Source organism: Pagrus pagrus, assembly GCF_965226575.1.
Source record: "Pagrus pagrus genome assembly, chromosome: 16".
Classification (NCBI taxonomy): Eukaryota; Metazoa; Chordata; class Actinopteri; order Spariformes; family Sparidae; genus Pagrus; species Pagrus pagrus.
This window is the reverse complement of record NC_140200.1, coordinates 1,916,075-1,938,212: the sequence shown is the minus strand read 5'-3', so window position 1 is coordinate 1,938,212 and position 22,138 is coordinate 1,916,075. Positions and strand designations below refer to the sequence as shown.

The 22,138-nt window shown below is 45.0% G+C and overlaps 3 protein-coding genes across 3 annotated transcripts; 1 reads left to right on the top strand and 2 right to left on the bottom strand.

Moving 5' to 3' along the window:
* Positions 1-957: 957 nt before the first annotated feature.
* Positions 958-3,542, bottom strand: il17a/f3 (interleukin 17a/f3). Its single transcript, XM_084377167.1, has 4 exons — positions 3,327-3,542; positions 2,946-3,151; positions 2,701-2,844; positions 958-1,177 (listed from the first exon to the last, which is right to left on the bottom strand). Exons 1-4 carry the CDS (start codon positions 3,333-3,335, stop codon positions 1,057-1,059), a joined length of 480 nt encoding a protein of 159 aa, XP_084233293.1. The 5' UTR covers positions 3,336-3,542; the 3' UTR covers positions 958-1,056.
* A 4,056-nt stretch (positions 3,543-7,598) lies between these two features.
* mcm3 (minichromosome maintenance complex component 3) lies at positions 7,599-15,028 on the bottom strand. The gene is made up of 17 exons (XM_084377925.1): positions 14,810-15,028; positions 14,409-14,521; positions 13,461-13,669; positions 13,232-13,362; positions 12,881-13,119; positions 12,691-12,799; positions 12,314-12,467; positions 12,082-12,213; positions 11,580-11,788; positions 11,316-11,490; positions 11,103-11,229; positions 10,794-10,944; positions 9,941-10,081; positions 9,726-9,835; positions 9,517-9,590; positions 8,425-8,521; positions 7,599-8,215 (listed from the first exon to the last, which is right to left on the bottom strand). Exons 1-17 carry the CDS (start codon positions 14,882-14,884, stop codon positions 8,017-8,019), a joined length of 2,445 nt encoding a protein of 814 aa, XP_084234051.1. The 5' UTR covers positions 14,885-15,028; the 3' UTR covers positions 7,599-8,016.
* A 739-nt stretch (positions 15,029-15,767) lies between these two features.
* Positions 15,768-18,985, top strand: paqr8 (progestin and adipoQ receptor family member VIII). Its single transcript, XM_084377055.1, has 2 exons — positions 15,768-15,919; positions 17,498-18,985. The coding sequence occupies exon 2, from the start codon at positions 17,559-17,561 to the stop codon at positions 18,636-18,638; it is 1,080 nt and encodes a 359-aa protein (XP_084233181.1). The 5' UTR covers positions 15,768-15,919; positions 17,498-17,558; the 3' UTR covers positions 18,639-18,985.
* The last annotated feature ends 3,153 nt before the right edge of the window (positions 18,986-22,138 follow it).

Here is a 22,138-nt window from a genome sequence, read left to right as displayed (position 1 = left end):
CATGACTCAGGCACAGTTGTGAGAGTGTGTAGTGATTTTTATCTCCGTCACACCGAGAAAGTGATTCACGTCTCTCGGCTCTGGTTTGTGTGCTGATGTTCAGACAGCAGGGTATCAGTATCGCACTGATGTTACCAGCCTGGGTTTTACTTGGTACTGGATCGGAAAAGAAATCAGCGGTATCGCACACAACTAGTAAAAACGTGAATATCCAGCGTGGCCTTTAAAAGGACACAGATGCAGTATTTTATTATTCACTGCATCTAAAGCTCCAAACATAAACGTACATTAGACAATAAAAAATGTTTTATTCAACAAGAGTTAATATTTCACAGTTAGACTTCAAAGTTTGGATAAAAAACTTTAATAAAACCTTCTGATATTGTTCACAATGTAATAACAGGGTCATGATGAAATGTGAAGTGAAACAGCGATTAAACCTGAAAGAAATGAAAATAAGACACAACATTAAAACACACACACACACACACACACACACACATTAACATATCAAATACAAATCTAATCTATTATCTCTAATATAACACCCGAGCATGAGTCAGCTGTCCTGAGAAAACACATCGAGAAAATATTTTGAATTAATCATACTACTACTACTACTACTAATAATAATAATAATAATTAACAGCTTAATACATCACTTTCTAAAAGAAAGTGCTTTATATGGCTGAAACATTTAATCTGCAATGAAACCAATAAAATCAAGAAAATTGAAAATAGTACAAAAACAAAATAGAGCAGAACACATAATAATAATAATAATAATGATAATAATGATAATAACTAATAATAATGATAAAGCCATGAATCAACACTATGATTCATTCATTAGGTGTCTTAATAACACAGTTATTATTGTTAATAAGTCACTAAACGAACACTAGTCCTCGTGGTCGACAGCTGAGGATGACCTGAAGGGTCCCACTGAGGCCGCTCTGTCCTCTTCTGTCCACAGGGGGGCACCGCAACCAACACAAGTTCCTTTAAACTGTAAAAGTACAGTGACCCTGTCGCTGACCTCAGACCTGTGGTGTGTCACTGCTGTAGGACGCTGGGCCTCACGCAGGTGCAGCCCACTGCGATCGTCTCCGTCCCCAGCAGGAAGGTGTACTTCTTCCTCGCCTTCCTCCCTCTTCTGTTACCGGGCCTCAGGACTCTGCAGCGGGACGGCACAATTAATGAGGACTGAATACACACAAATACATGAGACATGATGACATAGATCATTATAAGACTAGTGTTTGATCATCTCGCTCTCAACAAACAAGGACAAATTGTGAGAAGTCTGTTAATGACTCATGTTTGATAGCTAACGTGCTAGTGCTAACCACTAATTTCGTAGCAGCCAAACTAACATTGAGAGAAAAGCGTCTGTAAAACGGTGGATACGAGACACGACTCGTTTCACTGTCAGGATTTGAGCCATTCGGTCCAATAACATTTGGAAAGTCTAGAAGAGCCGCACGATTAAATGATTTCATCCCTGTTCAAGTTAGCCGGGCGCTAAACCGGAAGTTAGCCAGCTCGGTCGGAGGACATCTCCAGTGTGCTCGCTCTGTCGGCCATTTTGGCTTCATGTGCCACTGAGCAGCTTTCATAGAAATGAACGGGACTTCACCTCTGTGGCTGTGTCCAGGTACAATTATAATGCATTTGGTGCTAACGTGCACTAGTGTACATTTGCAACGTTTGCTAGTGCACAAATTGGCAAAACACAGGACGTAAGTACTGTGGGATTATGGGAGTTGTTGTCTTCAGTGTGAGAAAACCAACGCTGCTGATGAAAATCTATCTGAGGTGACGCAGACGGCAGAAATGTTCACGGAGGAGTTAATGTTTGAAACTTTGATCCACGTCATGTTCAGTCTCTGTGTCCTGGACGTCATCAGGCAACATCTGGATTTCTCACCGTTTGAACATTGTAAGTAGACAACTCGACAAAATATTCTATATATTATAATATATTTTTACATTTAAATGCAGAAATGTTACATATTATATCTTTAAGTACAGTGAATGCATCATCTGTTAGAAATGCCAAACCCGTTGTACTGCCTCTCAACAGGGAGGTCAGTCAGGAAGGAACTGGCACCACTGTCTCTAACATTAATATTTAAAAGCGTCTGAGTTTTCTTTTCTTTTCATGCGTCGTGTCCTCGACACTCTGTGATAAGTCTTGCGGCGGTGCAGAGTCTGACCTCAGTGTTCCTCTCTTGTACATAATAAACATCAGATTACTTTTAGTTTTCAGATTCTCGCTGCTTCAAGCCGTAATAGAAGTGAAGTGATTTATCAGCCATGTGTCTCATAATATACACTCACACACTGTTCACCTCCTGGGAAACACTGATCTGCTGTCAACCTCGCCGGGAGGTTTACATTAAAACAATCTGGTGAAAAAGAAACGCAGATCTTTGACACGATACTGAGCCTCTGCCTCTGAATACTAACTTCCTTTGTCTGCCTCATTGATAAACCATCAGTTTACACTGCTGAGTGGCGCCTGCCCTTGTTATGTCCCACCCTGCAGTTTGTTTCAACAGGAAATGCATCAGATAGAGAGATAAGTGCTCATCAAATTACAATTCATGGTATTATTTAGGTTGGCTCGACATCACTTGTAGCACTAGAAACAAAAGCAGAGGCAGAAACTGCATCATTAAGACCACGGTGGCTGACCTGTGGAGGACCAGGCCCTGGTAGTAGATGGGTTTAGCCTCCAGGGCTGCATCCTCTCCTCCACCCTGCAGGCTCAGACAGCCGGAGGTCAGGCACTGAGCGTGAGAGATCTTCTGCGGCAGGCGAGACGGCACAAAGGATTCTCTAGAGAGGGAAGGAAGACACGTTAATGATTCAGATTACAGGCTTCAAAAGTTTAAAACTTTGGCACAAACTGTAAAGAGATGAAATAAAAAACGCCTCACCTGTACGTCCAGGGCGACAGAGACATGTTGGCGATGTCTGAGGTGGACACGCCGCCGATCTGAATGTGCACCGAGGGATCCAGGTGCAGTCTCACCGTCCTGCCCTTCAGTCCGGTTCCCCGCCCCAACTCCACCGAGACCGTCTGGCCTTTCCTGGTGGCGTGCAGCAGCGTGGCCAGGCCTAGCACCAGCAGAGCTCTCAAAACCTAAACAGGAGAACCCCGAGGACGGGCAGAGGACAAACAAACAGACAGCAGCTGTCGAGAAGTGGCTGAAAGTTTTCAGTCCATTGATAAATGTGTGAGTGCTCCGATGGTGTTATTGCACACACTCTAACATTTAAAGGCAAATGAGGGCGATGAATGAAAGACACAAACTCACCAGCTGCATGACCGAGTCGTCTCACCTGCCTCCACCAGCGCCGCTCTGCTGTCTGCTGACGACTACACGCTCTGTGTTTATATGCAGCCACACTGTGTTTGTGTGTGTTGGCAAGATGTGCGCTGCATTTCCGCTATGACATGTCGATCTGCAAACCAGATAAGATTTTTTTTGGTCAGCAGTTTTTTTCTTTGTGGTGCCTATTTTAGATCCACCTGTGCGGGCGTATGTTTCATTGTCTTGGCTTCTGTCATTACAGTACCTGACACCACACATTTCAGACACAGAGAGAAGAAACAGATTTGAAAAAGCATTCTTGCATTTAAATAGAAACTTTGTACTTCTCTTAAACTTTTTTTTTTCTCATGAAGTCACAGTTGATCGAGAATTTCAAACTCTGATGAGCGAGGTGACACCTTCATATCTGAGCCGTCAAAAGGTGTGAAAACTTTTTTCACGTCGCTGCGAAATCAGAACGCTGCATCGTGCTTTCACGGCAAAAAAGATGGTTTTGAGCTGGAAGGAAACGAGCCGGCGATGTGAAACTCCAACTGAAACATATTTCACCAGTGGCCAAACCAAACCAGAGGGGATTTCTTCAACCCAAGTTAAAACAATCAAACAACTATTTGTGATGTCCTCAGTTTAAAAATAGGCCTGCAAGAGATACGGTTTGAAATCCCACGACATTTCATAACTATCCTCAGTGGTGGTCTCCGGATGATTGAGGGGGCGAAAAAATAAAAAGGGCACCAGCTGCGTGCGGCGGGGCACCAGCGTTCAGAAAGTCGTGACACATTTATAGTAAAACGGTCACAAACCCCGGCTGAGATTTACATTTTTTATCACGTGATTATAACTGCAGCTCCGTGATAAACATGTTTTACTGGGAGGGCACGTTACCATGTTTTATCTCAGAGGGCATCACTTTGTTACGTCCTCAGAGACAAATCAGTGTGAACTTCAATCTGAGTTACATAAAACACATCACTAGTAGCTCCACCTACTCACTGCCATCCCACGCCAAACGATGTAGGTCAAGTGACCTGACCTGAAAGTCGTCTGGTTCTGGGAATAAATCAGCATAACGACTAACGAGCAGCGTGATAACATCTTCTCTCCGTGTCTCGACTCAAAGGAGCCTGCTAACTGGAGCACAGCCCGACTGGATGTTAAGAGAAATGGTTTCAGAACATGTTGAAGCTGCGTCACGACGTTACAATCAAACTATTAAAGAAAATGATCGACAATGAATGACCAAGATAGATCAACGTGAAGATAGACATTTCATAACTGGAGTTTTTATGAAGCAGCACACGAGCAGCCTCACCATCAAACACAATACTGCAGGTTGCACTGTATGGAGGCCAATTTAAAGGTGCACTCCGTCACACGAGGATCCAACGAGGGTCGTGTGATACATTTATTTTGTCTCATCATTATGATTGAGTTTAATCAACATAAAAACAAATAGTTTAATGTCACTGTAACATTTATATTCCCTGCACAAATTCTTTTGTTGTGTGGTTAATGTGACACACTTTGTTTTGTGTCCGTTGTATTCGTACTTTATTCCACTGACCTAAAAAAATTTAAGTTGAGCGAGCAAGTTTTAATCACGTTCACGAGTGTGAAGGTCCACGTGACGTGACTGTGTACACAGGCTCTGAGCGAACATCCACCTACGTCTAATAACAGCAGCACCACGACGCTGTGATGGAAAACCAAGATGGACGATGAATTTGAAGACGGGCTGTGTGAAGACGTCTGTCACTGCCTGCCACCTCCCTTCTTCTTTGTGATTGTTTGAAACACACAGCAGCTCTTCTTTTTCATTTAGGATGTTTTTGATTTGATGCACATGTGAGGAACACAACGATCTACTGACCTGAACTACTAACGTCCATGGTGGAGTATAATCCAGGCCTGAATCTGAATAATGTCTTTCCAATGTCTGATAAAATAACCCTGCTGACGTCACTCTGCTTTTAGCTCTATTTTGGTCTTTACCGACACTCAATGGGAAAAAAAACTTCTTCTGTGGCGGCTAAATGTCACTGTATCTACCAGCTGCCAGGTTGCTATCTCAGTCTGTGTGCTGCTGCTGGGCAGCTGGCGTACAGTGGGTTCATCAATACTTCAGACATATAAACAACATGCTGAAAGATGCTGCCCTGCAGAGCTGAGGGGAGCTGCAGAGACAGACTCTGTGGGTTTGTTGCTGCCAGTCAGCACTTTCCCATTACAGGTTATTTATTTAAAAATATTAATTAGTGCAGCTCTGAAGATGACGCTCCTTAATTCAGAGCACAAGTATGTGGAAACAAAACTGGCTGATTGGCGGCACAATTTGGCTTTTAGGTTTTACATGCAGGAGGCCTGTTTTAGTTTCCAGAGGTTTTACCACGATGAGCAGAGCTGCAGCTCTTTCCCTCTTTTCGTAATGTTTCTATCTTCTGTTGCCGAACAGAACTTCCTCTTTCTCCAAATTATTCCCAGTGAAGTGCTCCGACAAGCCAGTCAACTAGTTCGGTCGGTTATATAACACTGAGCCGCTTTATTTCCCAAAGGCTCGACACCAAGTGACGGCGTCAAGTTCAAGATCATTTATTCATGTTGCCGCTCGTTGCGAGTGGAGTCGAAGCTTTTACATCCAGCCAATCAATAATCAATCACAGGACGAAATGAACAACAGATGAAAGGGAGAGAAGAGAGCGAAGTTCAAGACAGAATATTAATGCAGAGCCGCCGGTTTTATATCCACAAAGAGCGATGAGATGATCTGGGATCAACTTTAAGAGGAAAGTGTTGGTTAGGTGGAGCTGTGGTCAGAAATGAGATGGGAGAAATAAACTGCTGCTGAAGTGAGTTCAGTGTCCCACAGTTCATGTTGGTCCCGGTGCAGCTCAGATGAAGACAGGTGGCCGGAAAAAACGACTTTCACCTCATCTGATGCGTTTCTACTGAAGAGCATGAAAGGAAGATGAATATCAACGACTTCCTCACTGAACTCACTATAAAATCCCCCTCATCAGTCTGTACAGCTCAGTGAGTTTCTGCAGATGCTGACACTGTCGTGAACTGCTTCTGATGCATCTGCAGTTCTCTCGGCCTGCTGAAGTAGCCTACTCAGTCTGGACCTTACTGAAAGGATCAGCAGTTCTGATTACACTGAAATGAGGGAAAGTAACGAGAGAGAAAGGTAAATGTTTGAATGTAGTGCAGCTTCAGTTCTTCCCCTCTTGTTGGAAAACTTCCAGGGAATGAAGAAAACGTTTGCACACGTTGGACGAGATCATTTTTCTCAGTCAGATTTATTCGTTGTCTTGAAGTGACATTTCAGGAGTTATTTATGTGAACCTCAACTAGGAAGCTAAGGCCAGCAGCCGGTTAGCTTAGCGTAGCATAGAGACTGGAAATGGAGGGGAAACAATTAGTCTCGCTCTGTTGGAAGGAAGCAAAACCTTCATGAGAACACAACTTGTTTTTATTCTCTTTCTCTAAGCTAAGAGCTGCTTGTAGCTCTGTATGTACCAGACATGTGAACGTGATAGCGATCATCTCATCTATGCACCATAGCAAGTAAGTATGTTTACCAAAATGTTGATCTAAACTATAACTAAAGAGAAAAGAACAAGCCGTCACTGGTAATTCGGTAATTTTGAGTCTGACGAGCAGCTGCAAAAGAAACTAAAACTAAAGACCTGGCTGAGGGGAAAGACGCGAGGCTGTAGCTTTTGATACAGTTTGTGATATGAGTCAGCCGTGGGTGTTGCAGAGAGGTCGTCGCCTCGTGTCCTGGATGATGGTGGCAGCAGGTGCAAGCTCATCATGTGTGTTCGGTGCACTGAAACACAGTTGGGTAACGTTACGGGGCCCAGAGAGTGGGTGCAGCGACGCTCTGCAGCCCCACCGCCTCAACCAACATCTGCGTCATGGTGAACCTGATCAGTGTTAATGGGGTGAAGCAGAGCAGTGATTTTCTCAGCCGTGCACCGTACAGACCTGCAGGGCCCGCCTCCCACACAGAGCAGGGTCTGGATTCACTTGGGGGCTGTCAGACGATGTTTCTTGTAAACACGCTGCTAAGGAAGCAGAAAGAGGTTTAATGATTTGAGAACAGCTCTTCTGGGAAATCATAAAGTCCCCGAGCGTAACAGAAGCATTTTCTCCAGAAAATTGTATTTACTTAAAAGAACACAGCACAAAATGACCAACATTAGCTGAGCAGTGACGCTCCTGGAGATGCAGAGGTAGATACTGTACACAAAGCTGTTTCCAAAGCATTACATTTTATTTTTTAATACACAACTACACTTACATTTCAAAACTCGTCGTTATCTATTTACAAATGCAGACAGCAGAAGTGTTGGTGGAGCTACTTAATGACGTCCTCACAGGCTTCACTGCTGGATCCTGCCTCTGTCAGATGAGCTGAGCTGCTCAGTTACAGTAACAAGGACATTAGAAAGTATCACGACCACGATGGAACAGAACTGAAGTGCAGAGAGGATTTAAACTGGACCCGTCTCCACTGCTCCTGCTGGCAAACACACAAGCTGATGAACAATAATGGATCCAAATCCATCGATAACTGAATACAAACGAGGCGTCCAGTATTTACATCTGAATATAAACCACTGCTTCTTCCAGAGTCCATGAAATCAAACCGTCCTCTTCCTCCCCTCGCTCAGATGAGGAAGATGATGTCATCGGCCACCATGACCTGGTTGTCGTCCTGCATGCGGGTCAGAGCGGATCGGACCTCTGGCTCCGAGAATCGGTTCTCGCGCCCCTTGTTGATGTCGTCCATCAGTGTCTTCATCTTCACCGACTGAGCGTGAGCCGACTGGAAGACTGCGAACAGGGACGACTTGAACTCCTTCAGCCTGGAGGAGACGAGCAGCGGACCGGTTACATGTCATGAAGCACGTCGTTAGTTTTCTGCTCAAACTTAACACAACATTGAATTTATAGACTTTCCTCATTTCAAGCCCTCATCATCTGTTCTGATTGATGACACAGATCATGAAATATGATCATTTATTGAGCGTTTGCACTTCACACTGTTACTAAGCGGTTTGAATCAGTCACCCACCTCTCTGCAGAGACGTCGGAAGCTTCAGCCTGTGGCGTGGCATCCATCGCCTCCTCCTCCTGACGTGGCTTGGCTGGTTTCTGGGTGCCGGCCTGAACTGAAAATGAGAATAAAAACCAGTGTGAGAACTGAAACCCATTTCCCAAAGTGAGTCTCATTCACAAGATCCTGATTGGTTATTGATTTACAGTTATAAGACCAACTTTGCTCCGACATGAAACAACTTCTGAGAGAATTAATGCTGAAATTTTTTACCATGAACCCTTAAAAAAAAAAAAATCTGAATGTTTACATTAAGAATTCACAGTTTCAGAGATTTGTGGTTAAAATCTGCCAACTGAAAAAATTTAGTATCCAGTTACTAAACATGCTGACAAGAGAACAAGAAGGTTATGACAGATGTGAATGTGTGTTTCAACAGAAGTAGAAACTTGCTATTAAAACATTGCAGGTACAGGATTTTAAAAGCCCCTGGAAACTGTTTAAAATCCTAAAAATGTAATAATACGCTCAGGACCAACAGGTCTTAGCTGGATGTGCCATATTTAGTTATTTTTCAGCGCAGGTGGAAGAGTCGTTCAAATCCTGCCTCAAGAATATTTCTTCACGCTACACAAGTATCATCAGCAACTTGAACATGAAGTATCAAAAGAAAACATTTGTTGTGAAGCAGAATGGACCCTGAGTTTTATATATTACAGTGTATCTGGTCAAGGCTGCAGGACTTTAAGCATCTGAATATACGATTTTGTGTTTTATGTAAAATGTTAAGCTGTAAAACTGACAAGTGAACACAGCTGTCAGACGCAAGAAGAGCAAAACACCCCTCGAACGTGTGGTGGAGTAGAAGTAGCAGAAAAGTATCTCAAATGTAAACGTACACCATCACCGTCCTCTGAATGAGCTGGGACATACGTCTGCATGCAAGTTGTACTACGCTGTATTATGTCATTGTGTATATACGCTGCGATGGACAGAACAGAACAAAGGTCAGAACTGGACCATGGGAAGAAGTAAACTGTGTCTGTGTGTTGACTGATGAGTCACTGAGACGGTGAAGGCAGCCGGCTGCAGTCTGTACGTTACACTTACTCTCTGGGACGTTCTGCTCCTCACTGAAGTCATACGGGCTGTAGGGCTCGCTGCCCTGAGAGCCACGCCGCCCCCTGCAGGACACACATGGTACCGTTATTAAAGACTGACAACAACAACCGTTTGTTTTTTATATATTTAACTTGCAGCCATCCGTGTGTACACTGGGAGATTCAGAGTGAGACTAGAACATGTCAGTGAGTGTGTACCTCTTCCTTGCAGTCTTCTGTGAAGGCTCAGTGGCCGACACCTCCTCCTCGTCCTCCTCTGAACCAGAGTCCCTCTCTTTTCTCGAACGTTTCTTCTCTTTCTCCAGAACCTGCAGAACACACCACAAGCCTCAGACATGAGCTTCATTCACATTACTTCACCCTGGAGTCTGGGGAGGAAACACATCATCGTTCTGTCCGTCAGCAGCACAGACCTTTTTGAAGTAGGCAAACTGGACGAGCTCCACAGCCACCTCCGAGTCCTCCAGCTCAACGGCTTTGCTCATTCGGGCCTTGGCATGTGCCGTGGACAGACGGATCAGAGTCTCCAGCGTACGGGCCGTCACAGGAGAGGTCTGAGGAGGAAGGAGGTCAGAGTGTGATCATGTTGTCCCAGCACATCAGGTAGCAGGTAGAGTGATTCTTTTAAACCGTCACCAGGAGCCACAGATCATTTGTTCAGCCTGCTAAAATAACTAGTCTACATACGTTGTCACTGTGGGCTGTGACTACACACTAATTACACTCAGTTTGATGCCGTTTTGAAATTAGTACATATCATTTTGTTCTCTACAAAAATTAAATATGTAACATTAATTGTTGAAGCTGCTCCAAGACGCTCAGCTTGCCTCTGGCGGTGTCTCGGGATAAAAGTGAAACAGAGTCTCACTTTGTTTTGCCGCCGTCGTACTGACAGACGACAGAGCATCTTTCCACGGCTGTGACGCCTCGTCAGCGGTCCACCATGAAAAAATACGTTTTAATTTTTCAGAATCCATGATACAGATTCTGGTTTCTGCTGTATTGATTGTGATAACGTATCAATGAGACCAACAGTTGTAGGTTTCAGGTATTGTTGATGCCGGCTCACTGGGACATTTACATACAACTGAACCACTGTTAATGTTAGAAGTGTTATAACCTTTTCCTTCCATGAAAACAAATCAAAAGACCTCTGGCAGAGGACGCTGGGAGGAAGGTGAGCTCCAAAACCATGTGTACTGACGAGTGTGTGTGTTTATCAATAACCTGTCTTCATATAAAAGGTGTGTGTGGGTTCCTGCTCACCCTGGCGATATCAGCACCCATCTGCTCCTGGCCCCTCAGCCTTGAGTACTCTTCTGCGATGTGATTGGCTGCCTCCTCTGTCAGCACGGGTGTCACAGCTTTGGCGATGTGGATGTACTTCCTCATGAACTCCTTACTCACGATCTTATCCCTGAAACACAGGAAACATTGAGTTATTCACTTAAATACAGTAACCTCACTGTTTATTGTTCTTTACTAAACTAGCTCATCTGTTAGAAAACTAAACGTAGGTTGTTGTTGTTGTTGTTGTTGTTTTTCCATGCCGTGGCAGATAGTGTGCATGCGTACTTCTTTCTCTTGCTTCCATGCAGCAGGTTGTTGTGTTTCTCGTAGATCTGCAGCTCTTCGTGCTCTTCTGCAATTGCGTCTGGGTCATCTGTGGCCAGGATGTCGACTGTCCCGCCCAGAGCCATGGCTGGAAAACCAAGAAAACACAGTTAGACTCTTTTTTTAAACAAATACTGGACAAACAAAGTGTTAAAAAGTCCTGAGGGACAGTACCTGCTCCCTCCTGCTCACGGGGGTCACGGTAGCGGTGCATCCTCAGCACGTGATCTGAGATCTCGCGGTCCTGCTCGGGATCCATCTGATCCAGCACGATGAACAGGAGGTCAAAACGGGACAGCAGGGAGTCCTGGAGGCCGATGTTCTCCATGGGGGTTTTGTACTGGTCGTACTGCAGAGACAGAGCAGGTTTTTAACTAAAGCTCAGAGTTGAGCAACATGTTGGCATCTGAAGGTCAAACACGTTGGCGGATCACTCACTCTGCCGTAGACGGGGTTGGCAGCCGCCAGCACGGAGCAGCGGGCGTTGAGGCGGGCGTGGATGCCGGCCTTGGCGATGGTGACCCGGCCCTGCTCCATCACCTCGTGGATGGCCGTGCGGTCCATGTCGGACATTTTGTCGAACTCGTCGATGCACACCACGCCACGGTCAGCCAGCACCATGGCACCTGCCTCCAGACGACGCTCGCCTTCGGGAGAAAAAAATAATAAAAACACAGAGTGAGCAGGATCAACTCAGAAAACTGACGTGTCAGACACAGTCAACAATTATTTTCAACCCATCAATCAGTTGTTTGGTTTATAACATCAGAAATTAGTGAAAGATATTCAGTTTACTGTCATAAAGGAGGAAATAACATAAAATATTCACATTCATGAAGCTGGAATCACAAATTTAGACAACCAAGCTGCCAATTAATGAAATTGTTGATGGCTAAATCAAGTTATCGTTGCAGTGTACAGATGTAAGTGTGTGTCATACCGGTCTCCTGGTCAGTGGTGACTGCAGCAGTCAGACCCACTCCGGACGAGCCTCGCCCTGTGGTGGGGATGGCCCTGGGCGCCGTGTGGAGCACGTAACGCAGCAGCTGGGACTTTGCTACCGACGGATCACCTGGTGAAGAAGAAAACATGGCGAGAGATCTCATTAACCACAACGTCCTCAACACGTGTCCTGGCTGAACAAGTACGTTAGCAGCAAAAAACTCTGGTACCGATGAGCAGGATGTTGATGTCTCCTCTGATACGTGATCCGTTCTCCAGCACCTTCTCCACGCCGCCCAGCAACATGCAGAGGATGGCCTTCTTTATGTACTCGTGGCCGTGGATACTGGGAGCCAGTGAGCGAGACAGCTGGTCAAACACATCCTGAGGGAAAACAGTTCAAGTTAAAAGAATGGAAGAGCTCCCAGTCCCTACCGCTAGCTGCACAGCTAACTGAGCTAACTGAAAAAGCCTGGTGATATATGTTGCCCACCTCCATTTGTTTCAAGTAGCCTATGAATTTGACAGGTGGCCAAATCTTACAAACTGCACCTTTAAGTTGAAGTGACAACAATTTCACGAAAGCTTGGACCGCTGCGAGCCTCACCATGGAGCGAGTCCTGCTGAAGTTCCTGATTTTGGCGACGTCGTCCGCTGAGAAGTAAGGAGACACTTCCTTGCTCATCTGTTTCACGTGGCAGGCGATCATGATGGTTCTACGTCGACAGAAGGTGACAGATTAATAACAGCACGTGGATAAACTCAGCAGCTCCGGTGCATGTTTTACTCCAGCTCACCTGAACGTGCCAGAGGTGAACCCTCCCTTCTTTCCGGGCAGGCAGCGGTACGTTCCGATGACCTGGACTCTGTCTCCGGGTTTGACCACGTCCACCAGGTCGTTGTCCAGGATGATGTCCACAGAGCGAGGCAGCTGTCCAGCGGGGGCTTTCTCTGGCATCTCCTGCACCGTAATGGTCTGGTGGTCCTTGTAGATGGAGAGCCCAAACTCCGTCTCCAGAGGGTTGTTCTCCTCGTCCTGTCGAGAGAGGAGGAGGAAGTAAAGTTAAGACCATCGCTGTTAATCAATCTACAACAGAATACCTGCAAGTATCTGAAAAGTAAACAGAAACATCTTCTTCTGCAGTTACCTTGGTGGGGTAGATGGCGCTGGAGGGAAATGCATCCAGCGAGGTCATGTCGGTGTATTTCCTTTCCATCGTCTTCTTGGTGGCTGGACAGTAGTGGACGCTGCGCACGACTTTAGGACGCACCAGAGAGCCTGAAGAAGAACGAGAAGAGGAAAATCATATCCAAGTTCTTAACGTTGCCTTCGAAGGGAAACATTTTGAAACAAGCGATCAACAACAATCGACTCACATTTGGTGATGATGCCCTCCACACACACCATGCTGCCCAGCAGGCGGGAGGTCAGGGTGCGGGGGGTGACGTGCTTGGTGCCGAAGCTGCCCTCCAGGCCGATGTAGAACTCCTCGTACTGCTTGGCGTAGGTGGCGTCCACCGAGGCCACCAGGTCCTTCAGAGCCCGCTGGAAGGCCAGCAGCTCCTCAAAGGCATTGCCCATCAGCCTGACGGAGACAAGGAAACATTTGAGTCCTGGATGAAATGACAGCTTTTACTTTGACTCTGGGTCAAACACGTGTGTCATGGTTTTCAAATTCATGCCGTCTTCCTCGTGTGACAATAATGCTCGCAATAAACGCCTGCCAACAACAACACGTGAAACCAAAGTAAAACTTTACATCTGTGGTACGGAAAAATGGCGTCCTCTGATCCAGCAGCACCCTTGGACGATTTAGTAACAAAGAAAGGCGACACTTCAGTAATATGGAAGTATTTCAGCTTCAAAGAGACAAAACTATTCAAAACCTGTATATCAAATATGGTAAAGCTCCACCACATCCATTACAGTGAATACTGAGCTGAAGTTCGACTTTTAACAAAATAAATAAATCTCAAATCTAAATCAGATTTTCTTTTTTCCCCCAAATCAAAAATCATCTGAAGTAAAAGATGGCGATAACACTCACATGTAAAGTGTGTTATCTACAATAAATACATTGCCGACAGCCAAAAACTACCATTTCTTCAAATGTTTCAAAACATGAGCTCAAATTTTAAATGTCATGACATCAAAAACATTGAATATGAACGAGAACAACTTTTCACCATGAACATATTTACATGTTTGTATATTTTTGACCACCTTATGCATCTAAGGGTTAAAAGAAGTGTGTGTTATTTAATCTGTTTTTACATTCATGTCAGAGTTTACACACACACACACACACAGGCTCCCCTCCTTACTTGGCAGCCCGGGCCTCGTTCCTCCTCCTCAGGTCGTTGATGTTGACGATGAGTCGAGCCTTGTTCTCACCGATCATGTCCCGGACTTTGCTCTGGTAAACCCCCTGGTCTTGCTGCAGCACATGAACAAAACATTCGTGTTGTTTTTATTCATTCTCGACCCAAATAACCTGCTAACAGTTTCACTCGGCTTCAGCAGAAAGTGGCGAAAACATTAAATAAGTCTCCACACAGACTTCACTCTGACAACAAGATGAATTACACCGTGTCGCTTTTGTAAAACTGATGTTTTAAAGTGATTTCTTTAGACGAATTAATCAAATGGGAGCTTGTGTCTTTTGTTGTGGCCGCATGGTTTCTCTCATTTTCGCCTCATAAAAGAAGGAAAAGTCGGGACTTACGTCGTCGTCCAGGAAGTCCAGGTAATCCCTCTGAGCCTCCCTCATCTCCCGGTCATCTACCACGTCGGTTGCCATTATTACCGATCAGTTATTAGTCGTTAAAACGTTAAAATATTGAACGGAGTCTGGTGGGGACGTGTTGCTCTGCTGCCGTCAAACCACACGACTGAGAGGTTTTCGCGCCACTTCGTTCCCGGCACAAGTCGAGCGTGAGACCCGATTGGTCAACTCGGCACGTACTCATCTGCATGGTCGGCGGGTGAACGTGCGGCTGTCCAATAGAATCCACGGTTGACACCACGTGACCCCGCCCCTTCGAAGAACTCGCGCGAAAACGGAGCAGGAAGGGGCGGGGCTGTGAGGAAGGCGGAAGAGCCGAGTGTAGCTGACGTAAACAGTCTGTCCAGCAGGTGGCGCCGTGCACATCAAATCAGCTGTTACAACGTGCTTTAAACACAGACTGTCAGCTCTGTGTTCATTCGTTTATAATGAACACATGATTCAAACAACACACAAATGATTTAAATGGTTTTAAAGTCGAATTAATGTCATTTTTTAAAATATATATCTTGAATACCTTTTGGGTTTAATGGCAGCATGCACTGCACTCCAGCCGGTGTGCTTGTGCAAAACATGGTGACTCATGTTATTTACAGGTTACTGCAGATGTAAAAACAGCCAGGGCGTTATAGTTTTAAAAATAAATAAATGCATGCACTGTATCACAGCAGACAGCAGATGGAGACACATACAAAATGTACGATACACTTTATTTTTTTATTATTTATTTTTCTATAGTGTTTCATCCTTAATAAGGTTTTGTCATAATGTAATTAACTATAATTTTCTATCATTTGTTGATGCTGATGATGACTGCACTTCGGTGGTGGTGGGGGGGCGTTTCCGGTCATTTAAGCCCCGCCCACACTCTCCACTGTGTTTTCAGCCTGCACCTCCCTGCAGCCTCTGAAACACCTCTCTACCTCAACATGCTGTAGTGTGCTGGGTCTGCTCACCTTCCACAGAGGAAACTCTGCAGCAGAGTCAGCCTGTTTATTCTACTGAGACTGCAGCAGAGGAGCAACAGGTGTTCAGTGGCGACACAAGCAGGTGAGGTGGTGTTTCTTCTCCTCTGAACACTTCTATCTGACTGTGTGTTTGTTTGGACAGGCTCCATTTTGACCGTGTAAATCATTTCTACTTTGATTTGTGTGAGCTGTTTTGTTTCTGTGTTGACATGGAAAGGATGAAGTGAAGTTTCTTTGTGGCAACATCAAGGTGAATTAAAGGAAAAGAGCACTTTATTTGGTATTTCTTCATGGGCTCAGATGCACATGCAGCAGGTGGAGACGTCACTTTGTTGGTGTATCATGAAAACCTTCATTTAAACTTGTTAGATTTAAGTATGTGCAGATGTTTCAGGTCAGGTGAGCAGAGTTTCTGAGGGGGGATGGTCGTGGAGGGGGTACAGCGGCTGTTTTCTGCAGCAGTCTATCCTCAGATGGGTGTTTGTTTGTGTGGTTGCCTCAGTAGGTGCTCGTTTACCTTGGAGACAGCAGTCGTCTACATTCTTCCCTGTGTGTTCGTAGCTGGTTGTTGCAGGTTTGACTTCATACCTGCTCCTCATGCACATGACTCATACGGAGAGGAATGTCTGTCATGCATGCTCTCATGTTCTGCGTATTTGTTTTTTTGTCTAATAACCCAGACTGTGGCTGAAAACGAGATAAACATGTTAAATCTGCACCGTCAGATGAGACACTGAAAGAAGTGTGGCGCCAGGACTCAGAAACATCCTGCTGATGTTTCACAGCATGTGTTCGTGGCTGGATGTGTGAAGTTTCAGAAAACTTCCTCTCCCAGTTTTAATCCCCCAGATTGAGTTCAGACGTTACTTTCTTTTCACCTTCTGTTCTTATATCCCGCCTTCATACACAATTAATCAAAATATGATCAGAGTCACAGTATTGTCAATATCCAAAGTCACAACGTGCCACTATAAACCTTATATTTTTATTATTTATTAACTTGAATAATATATTCTGTGTGTGTATTTTGTGTTTGTGATGTACTGCTCTGTGTTACTGTGTTATGTTCATTATAGTTTATTTTTGTTCATTTTTGTCTATAACTATGTGAAGTTTTAATTATGACCTGCCAAGATGTAAATTAGCTCTAAGCTAACTCTGGTACAATGCATCAGATGGCAACATTTATGTTTAATATTGTACATAGTCTGTCTACAAATAAAATAAATTAAATTAAATTCAATGAAGGACGTGTCATACTTTAGTAAAAGTAAAGATGTTGTGTCAAAACAATATGAGTAGTTCTGAGTAAAAGTCTGAAAGTGAATGATATGAAATGTACTTAAAGGTGTGTGAGAACCTGTCAAATTCATATTCAGGACAAGGAAGGTGCAGCAAATCACCTGAGTAACTGCTAACTGCTGCTAACTGCTGCTAACGAGAGCTGCTGTTATCTATGCCGTTTGTCCAGCAGCACTTTTGGCCGTCAAACCGAACCGCGCTGATTTGCTTTTCCATCAGTTTCTAAACTCGTGTCTGTGCAGGAAACCTGAGAGGAAGACGTTTTTGTCCTCTCAGTACTTTTGTAGCTTCTAACTGAATCTCTTTCGTGTCTCTCGTCCTGTTGTTTACTGTCTCTTTTACATTTTGTCTCCGTCAGGCTGTTCTCTCCTCGGCCTTCATTCCACCTCCTCTTCCTCTCCTCCACCCGTCATCCAGCTATGTCGGGCGACATCCTGCAGCGGCTCAGCCCTTTGACCCTGAGCATCAAGCACCTCGTCCACCTGCCGCGCTTCACAGACCTCATCCCGTCTTCCTCCCTTCCATCGCCCAGCCCCACCGTCGCTGCCGCCCAGGTCCCCAGCCTGTTCAGAGAGCCCTACATCCTGTCGGGTTACCGCCCCATCCAGCAGGACTGGCGCTGCTACCTCCTCAGCCTCTTCCAGAGACACAATGAATCCCTGAACGTGTGGACCCACTTGCTGGCGGGCCCTGTGCTGCTGCTCCGCTGGTGGGCCAACGTAGACGCCCTGGGGTACACCCTGGACGCAGCCTCTCTACCTCTGACTGTGTTCCTGGTGTCCTCCCTCACCTATCTGTTCTTCAGTGTGGCAGCTCACCTCCTGCAGTCTCGCTCTGAACATGCGCACTACTCCGTCTTCTTCATGGACTATGTGGGTGTGGCTGTGTATCAGTACGGTTGCTCGCTCGGACATTACTTCTACACGTCAGAGCCGGCGTGGAGAGACAGCTGCATCGGGCAGCTGTTTCTGCCCGGAGCTGCCTTCTTCGGGTGGCTCTCCTGTGCGGGCTGCTGTTTTGCTAAGTTCAGGTACCGGCGGCCTTATCCATTGCAGCGTAAAGTCTGCCAGCTGATCCCCACCACCCTGGCATACGTGCTGGACATCAGCCCCGTAGCCCATCGCCTGGTCACCGTCTCCTGGACACAGGAACCCTCGCTGCCCTTCCACGCCCTCCAGATCATCTCCTTCCTGCTGTCCGCACTCTTCTTCTCCTGTCCCATCCCCGAGCGCTTCTTCCCGGGCCGCTGCGACTTTGTGGGTCAGGGTCACCAGATCTTCCACGTGTTCTTGTCTCTGTGCACCATGTTCCAGCTGGAGGCTCTGTTCAGGGACTACGCCAGGCGGAGGGACACTGTGGTGGGAGTATTTGGAGAAAGGCAGCTGTGGTGGGCCTGTGCGTCCTTCCCCGTCCTGTTCCTGTGCTGCCTCCTGACGGCACTCTTCACAATGACGCGCGTGAAGAAGTGCTTGCAGGATAAAGACGAGAGAGACGAGTGACAAGTGTGTGTGTGTGTGTGTGTGTTTGTGTGTTTGTGTGTCTGTGTGAGAGAAAGAGGGTTTACGTTTAAATGTACCAAATTATCTCATAAATAATAATGAAATCCAGCCATCTTTAAATGTTTTTGTTTGTGAAATAAATAAATAAATGTGGTTTCTTCGGAAAGTATTTGAGCAATAAAATAATGTGAAGGAGCTTCTTGTCTCGTACAATCAACGTGTCTAAAATGTCTGAAGAGTTTAACTGCTGATTCAACTTTATGTCTCAGTGAAGCATCCTCCCTTTAAATGCTCACGTCAGAGTCAGTTCATTGGTATGAAACACACCAGGAGTAAACCTCGTGGTGTCTGTTGTTTATATTGTTCTTCATATACTATGATCATAAGGCCTTTTATTGTAAATACCTGTAGAGAAGATGCATTTTCTTTCTTTCTTTCTTTTTTCTTTCTGTTGTCGCTCCTCCAAACCTGGTGATGTGAGCAGCAGCGCCAACATGGAAGAGACAAGACAAGCCTGAGAGAGCAAAGCTGGATCATTTGGTTTCACCAAGAAGTGGGCCGAAAGATCCGGTCACCGCGCAGCGTCTGGGTGGGTGGGTTAGATATGAGGACAGTCGGACATCACCACGGCAACAACTGCGTGGTTTCTGCGTGGAAAGCGATAAAATGGTTTTGATTGGCAGGAGTGGAAGCAGATGACATACCAGCTTATCTCCACATGAGGACCTGATGATATCGAGTGGACTCCACAGCAGACAGATACTCAGCGAGGCCGAACACTGTGAACGCATCAGATAACGCTGAAATAAATGGACACTGATGTCAACACAAAGATATATTGTGTTGTTTGTTCATACGCAGGAAACTGAGTCACTGTCGGTGTGTCCCTGTGGTTCTGCCCGTTGTGCTTCAGTCATTGAGCTGGTTACCACTCCTTTTGTCTCTATGGAGTGAACTCCCTCAGGACCAGGCGGCCCGGTATCAGTGCATGACTCAGTGCTCAGGCTTCACGTTATAGGAACAGTTGAGCGTTTTAAAAATGTGCACACTCGCTATTTTTAACGAGAATTAAATGAGAGGATCGACACCACTCTCATATCTCTGCTAGCTTAGCTTAGCTTAGCGTTAAGACTGAATGCAGAGGCCGACAGCCAGCCTGGTTCTGTTCAGACGTACACAGACCAACCAGAACTTCTAAACCTTAATAAACACTGTTTATCTTTAATCTGCAGACAGGAAGACAAGAAGTTGTGGTTTATTTATATCAAACATCTCATTTATCTCTTCACAAGATGACAAGACAAGATGAAGTCGTCAGCACGGAGGAGTAATATTTAAAGTGTATTTAAAGGATAACTTCAGTCATTATCTACTCAACCTCCTGACGGTAGAGAGTCCACAAAACATTTCTGGAGCTTCACAGCACAAAAACGTTGCAGCACTCAGGTAACAAAACAATTGAAAAAAGAAAAACTACATATAATTTCTCCATACAGCTCGTCGTGATCCGAGTCTGAATGTCCAAGGATCACAAATTGATTTAAAAGGTGTGTTAAACTATTTTGAAGATGAAATCTTCACTGTAGCTGCTGCTGAGTTAAAAGTGTTTGGTCTGAAGCAGGTCGACCACTCCACCATGTGTCAACGGTTTAAACGCTGTCAACCTGTAAACCACTTGGGGATCTCTGTTTCCAGAGACTTGGATCACACCAGACAAGCTGTGTGGAGCCACTTTGTGTTTATTTCTGTTTTAAAACAAGTCTCCAGCTACTTCATTGTTTAGGAGAAACGCTGCGACTGTTTTTCTGTGAAGCTCCAGAAATGTTTTGTGGACGACGACACTTCACCTGAATCCTGTGAGAACAGATGCCACAGTCACTTACATTAGTGTCATGTGTATTATTGTATGAGTGAAGCCTGTGCTGGCGTTGTTACATCGATCTGTCCTCGTGCACAGGCCCACGATCCTCTGCAGGGTTACACTCACATCAGGAAGGTTATTTATTTTCCCATTTGCCCACAAATACAGATTATTTGTTGTATGAGTAAATTGTGCTGTCAGGATTATGTCGCAAATATTTGACACTGCTATGATCCCTGCAGGCTTCCTCTTCTCGCCCGCTGTGACGGCGTGGATATTGATTTTGCTTCGTGCCTCTGAGCAGATCTCACACAGATCAGACAAAGGGAACAAATGAACACTGCTGAGAGTTATAGATCAGCTGCTCTGCAGGGCTTCAGGAGATGATTAAGACCGAATGGAGCTGTTAAACAAGTAATGGGCGTCAAAGAGATGTGTGTGTGTGTATGTGTGTGTGTGTGTGTGTGTGTGTGTGTGTGTGTGTTTGTCAGGGTAAATCAGTGGAAATCGTTCTCTACCTTCTTGTTTCTGCATCTACAAAACTTTGTATTAGAAATGATGTTATTAAAGGAAAAGTTACATTTTTGTGAAATACACTAATTCACCTTGTTCAGAGAGTTGGATGAGAAGATTGATATTAGGGGTGTAAATCACAAGTTTCATCATGATACGATATTAAATCGATTCTTTGGATCCACACGATATTTGCTGATATCACAAAGTCTGCACGATACGATTTCTGATAATGTTCGGATTCGATTCAGACATTTAAATGGAAACAATCTGTTGTCTTTGATAAAACGAAGCAGTAAGGGTTAACAGTGAGCCTTGCTGTGCCCAAAGGTTAGACAAAAGGATTATAAGGATCAAACAAACTAACTTTACAATTATCTCGTTTGTTTAATTGAGATAATTCTCATGAGCTAGGTCAGCTGTGTGCTAAGCTAACAGTCTCCTGGCGCTAACGAGCTTCATATTCGGCAGACAGACGTGAGATTTATCGTCTTTTCATCCAACTTTCAGCAAGAAAGACACATTTATCCGTAAATGTCTTAAAAGTCCAGTTTATGAGACAGTGGATTGTTGAGTATCATTCCCAACTCATCACATTCACAAACACTCAAGATGCGATGAGCGCTAACGTTTGTAGCTCAGCGGCTGCAGGGAAGATTTCAGCTTAAATAAAGGTGCAAATATATAATATGTCTTTTCAGTTCAGCCAGTGTGTGATCTCTGGGCTTCTGGAGCCATTTTGTGTGTTTTTCTGTTGTATTCTCTGTTTAGGAAAAAGCCTCGACACTGTTTTGCCTCAGCTGACTTCCCATCAGCACAGAGGTGAGCAGAGAACGCCTGGACTCTGTACTTATGCTTTAATTATTCTTTTAAAGTGTTTTTGAAGACAAAGTCCTGCTTCCTTTTTCCTGAAAATGTAAAAAAAAATACAGCAGGACTGCAGCATTACAACACCGGTTTACTGCCCTGACACTGAAGGCATCATTTCACTAGTCAAACAGTCAAAGAGGCTCTCAGGCTGATAGTATTATCATGCAGGTGTGGCTGTAAACATTAAAACACACACACACACACACACATTGTACACCATGATGATATACCCTCCTCCTTCACCCAGAGATGAAGT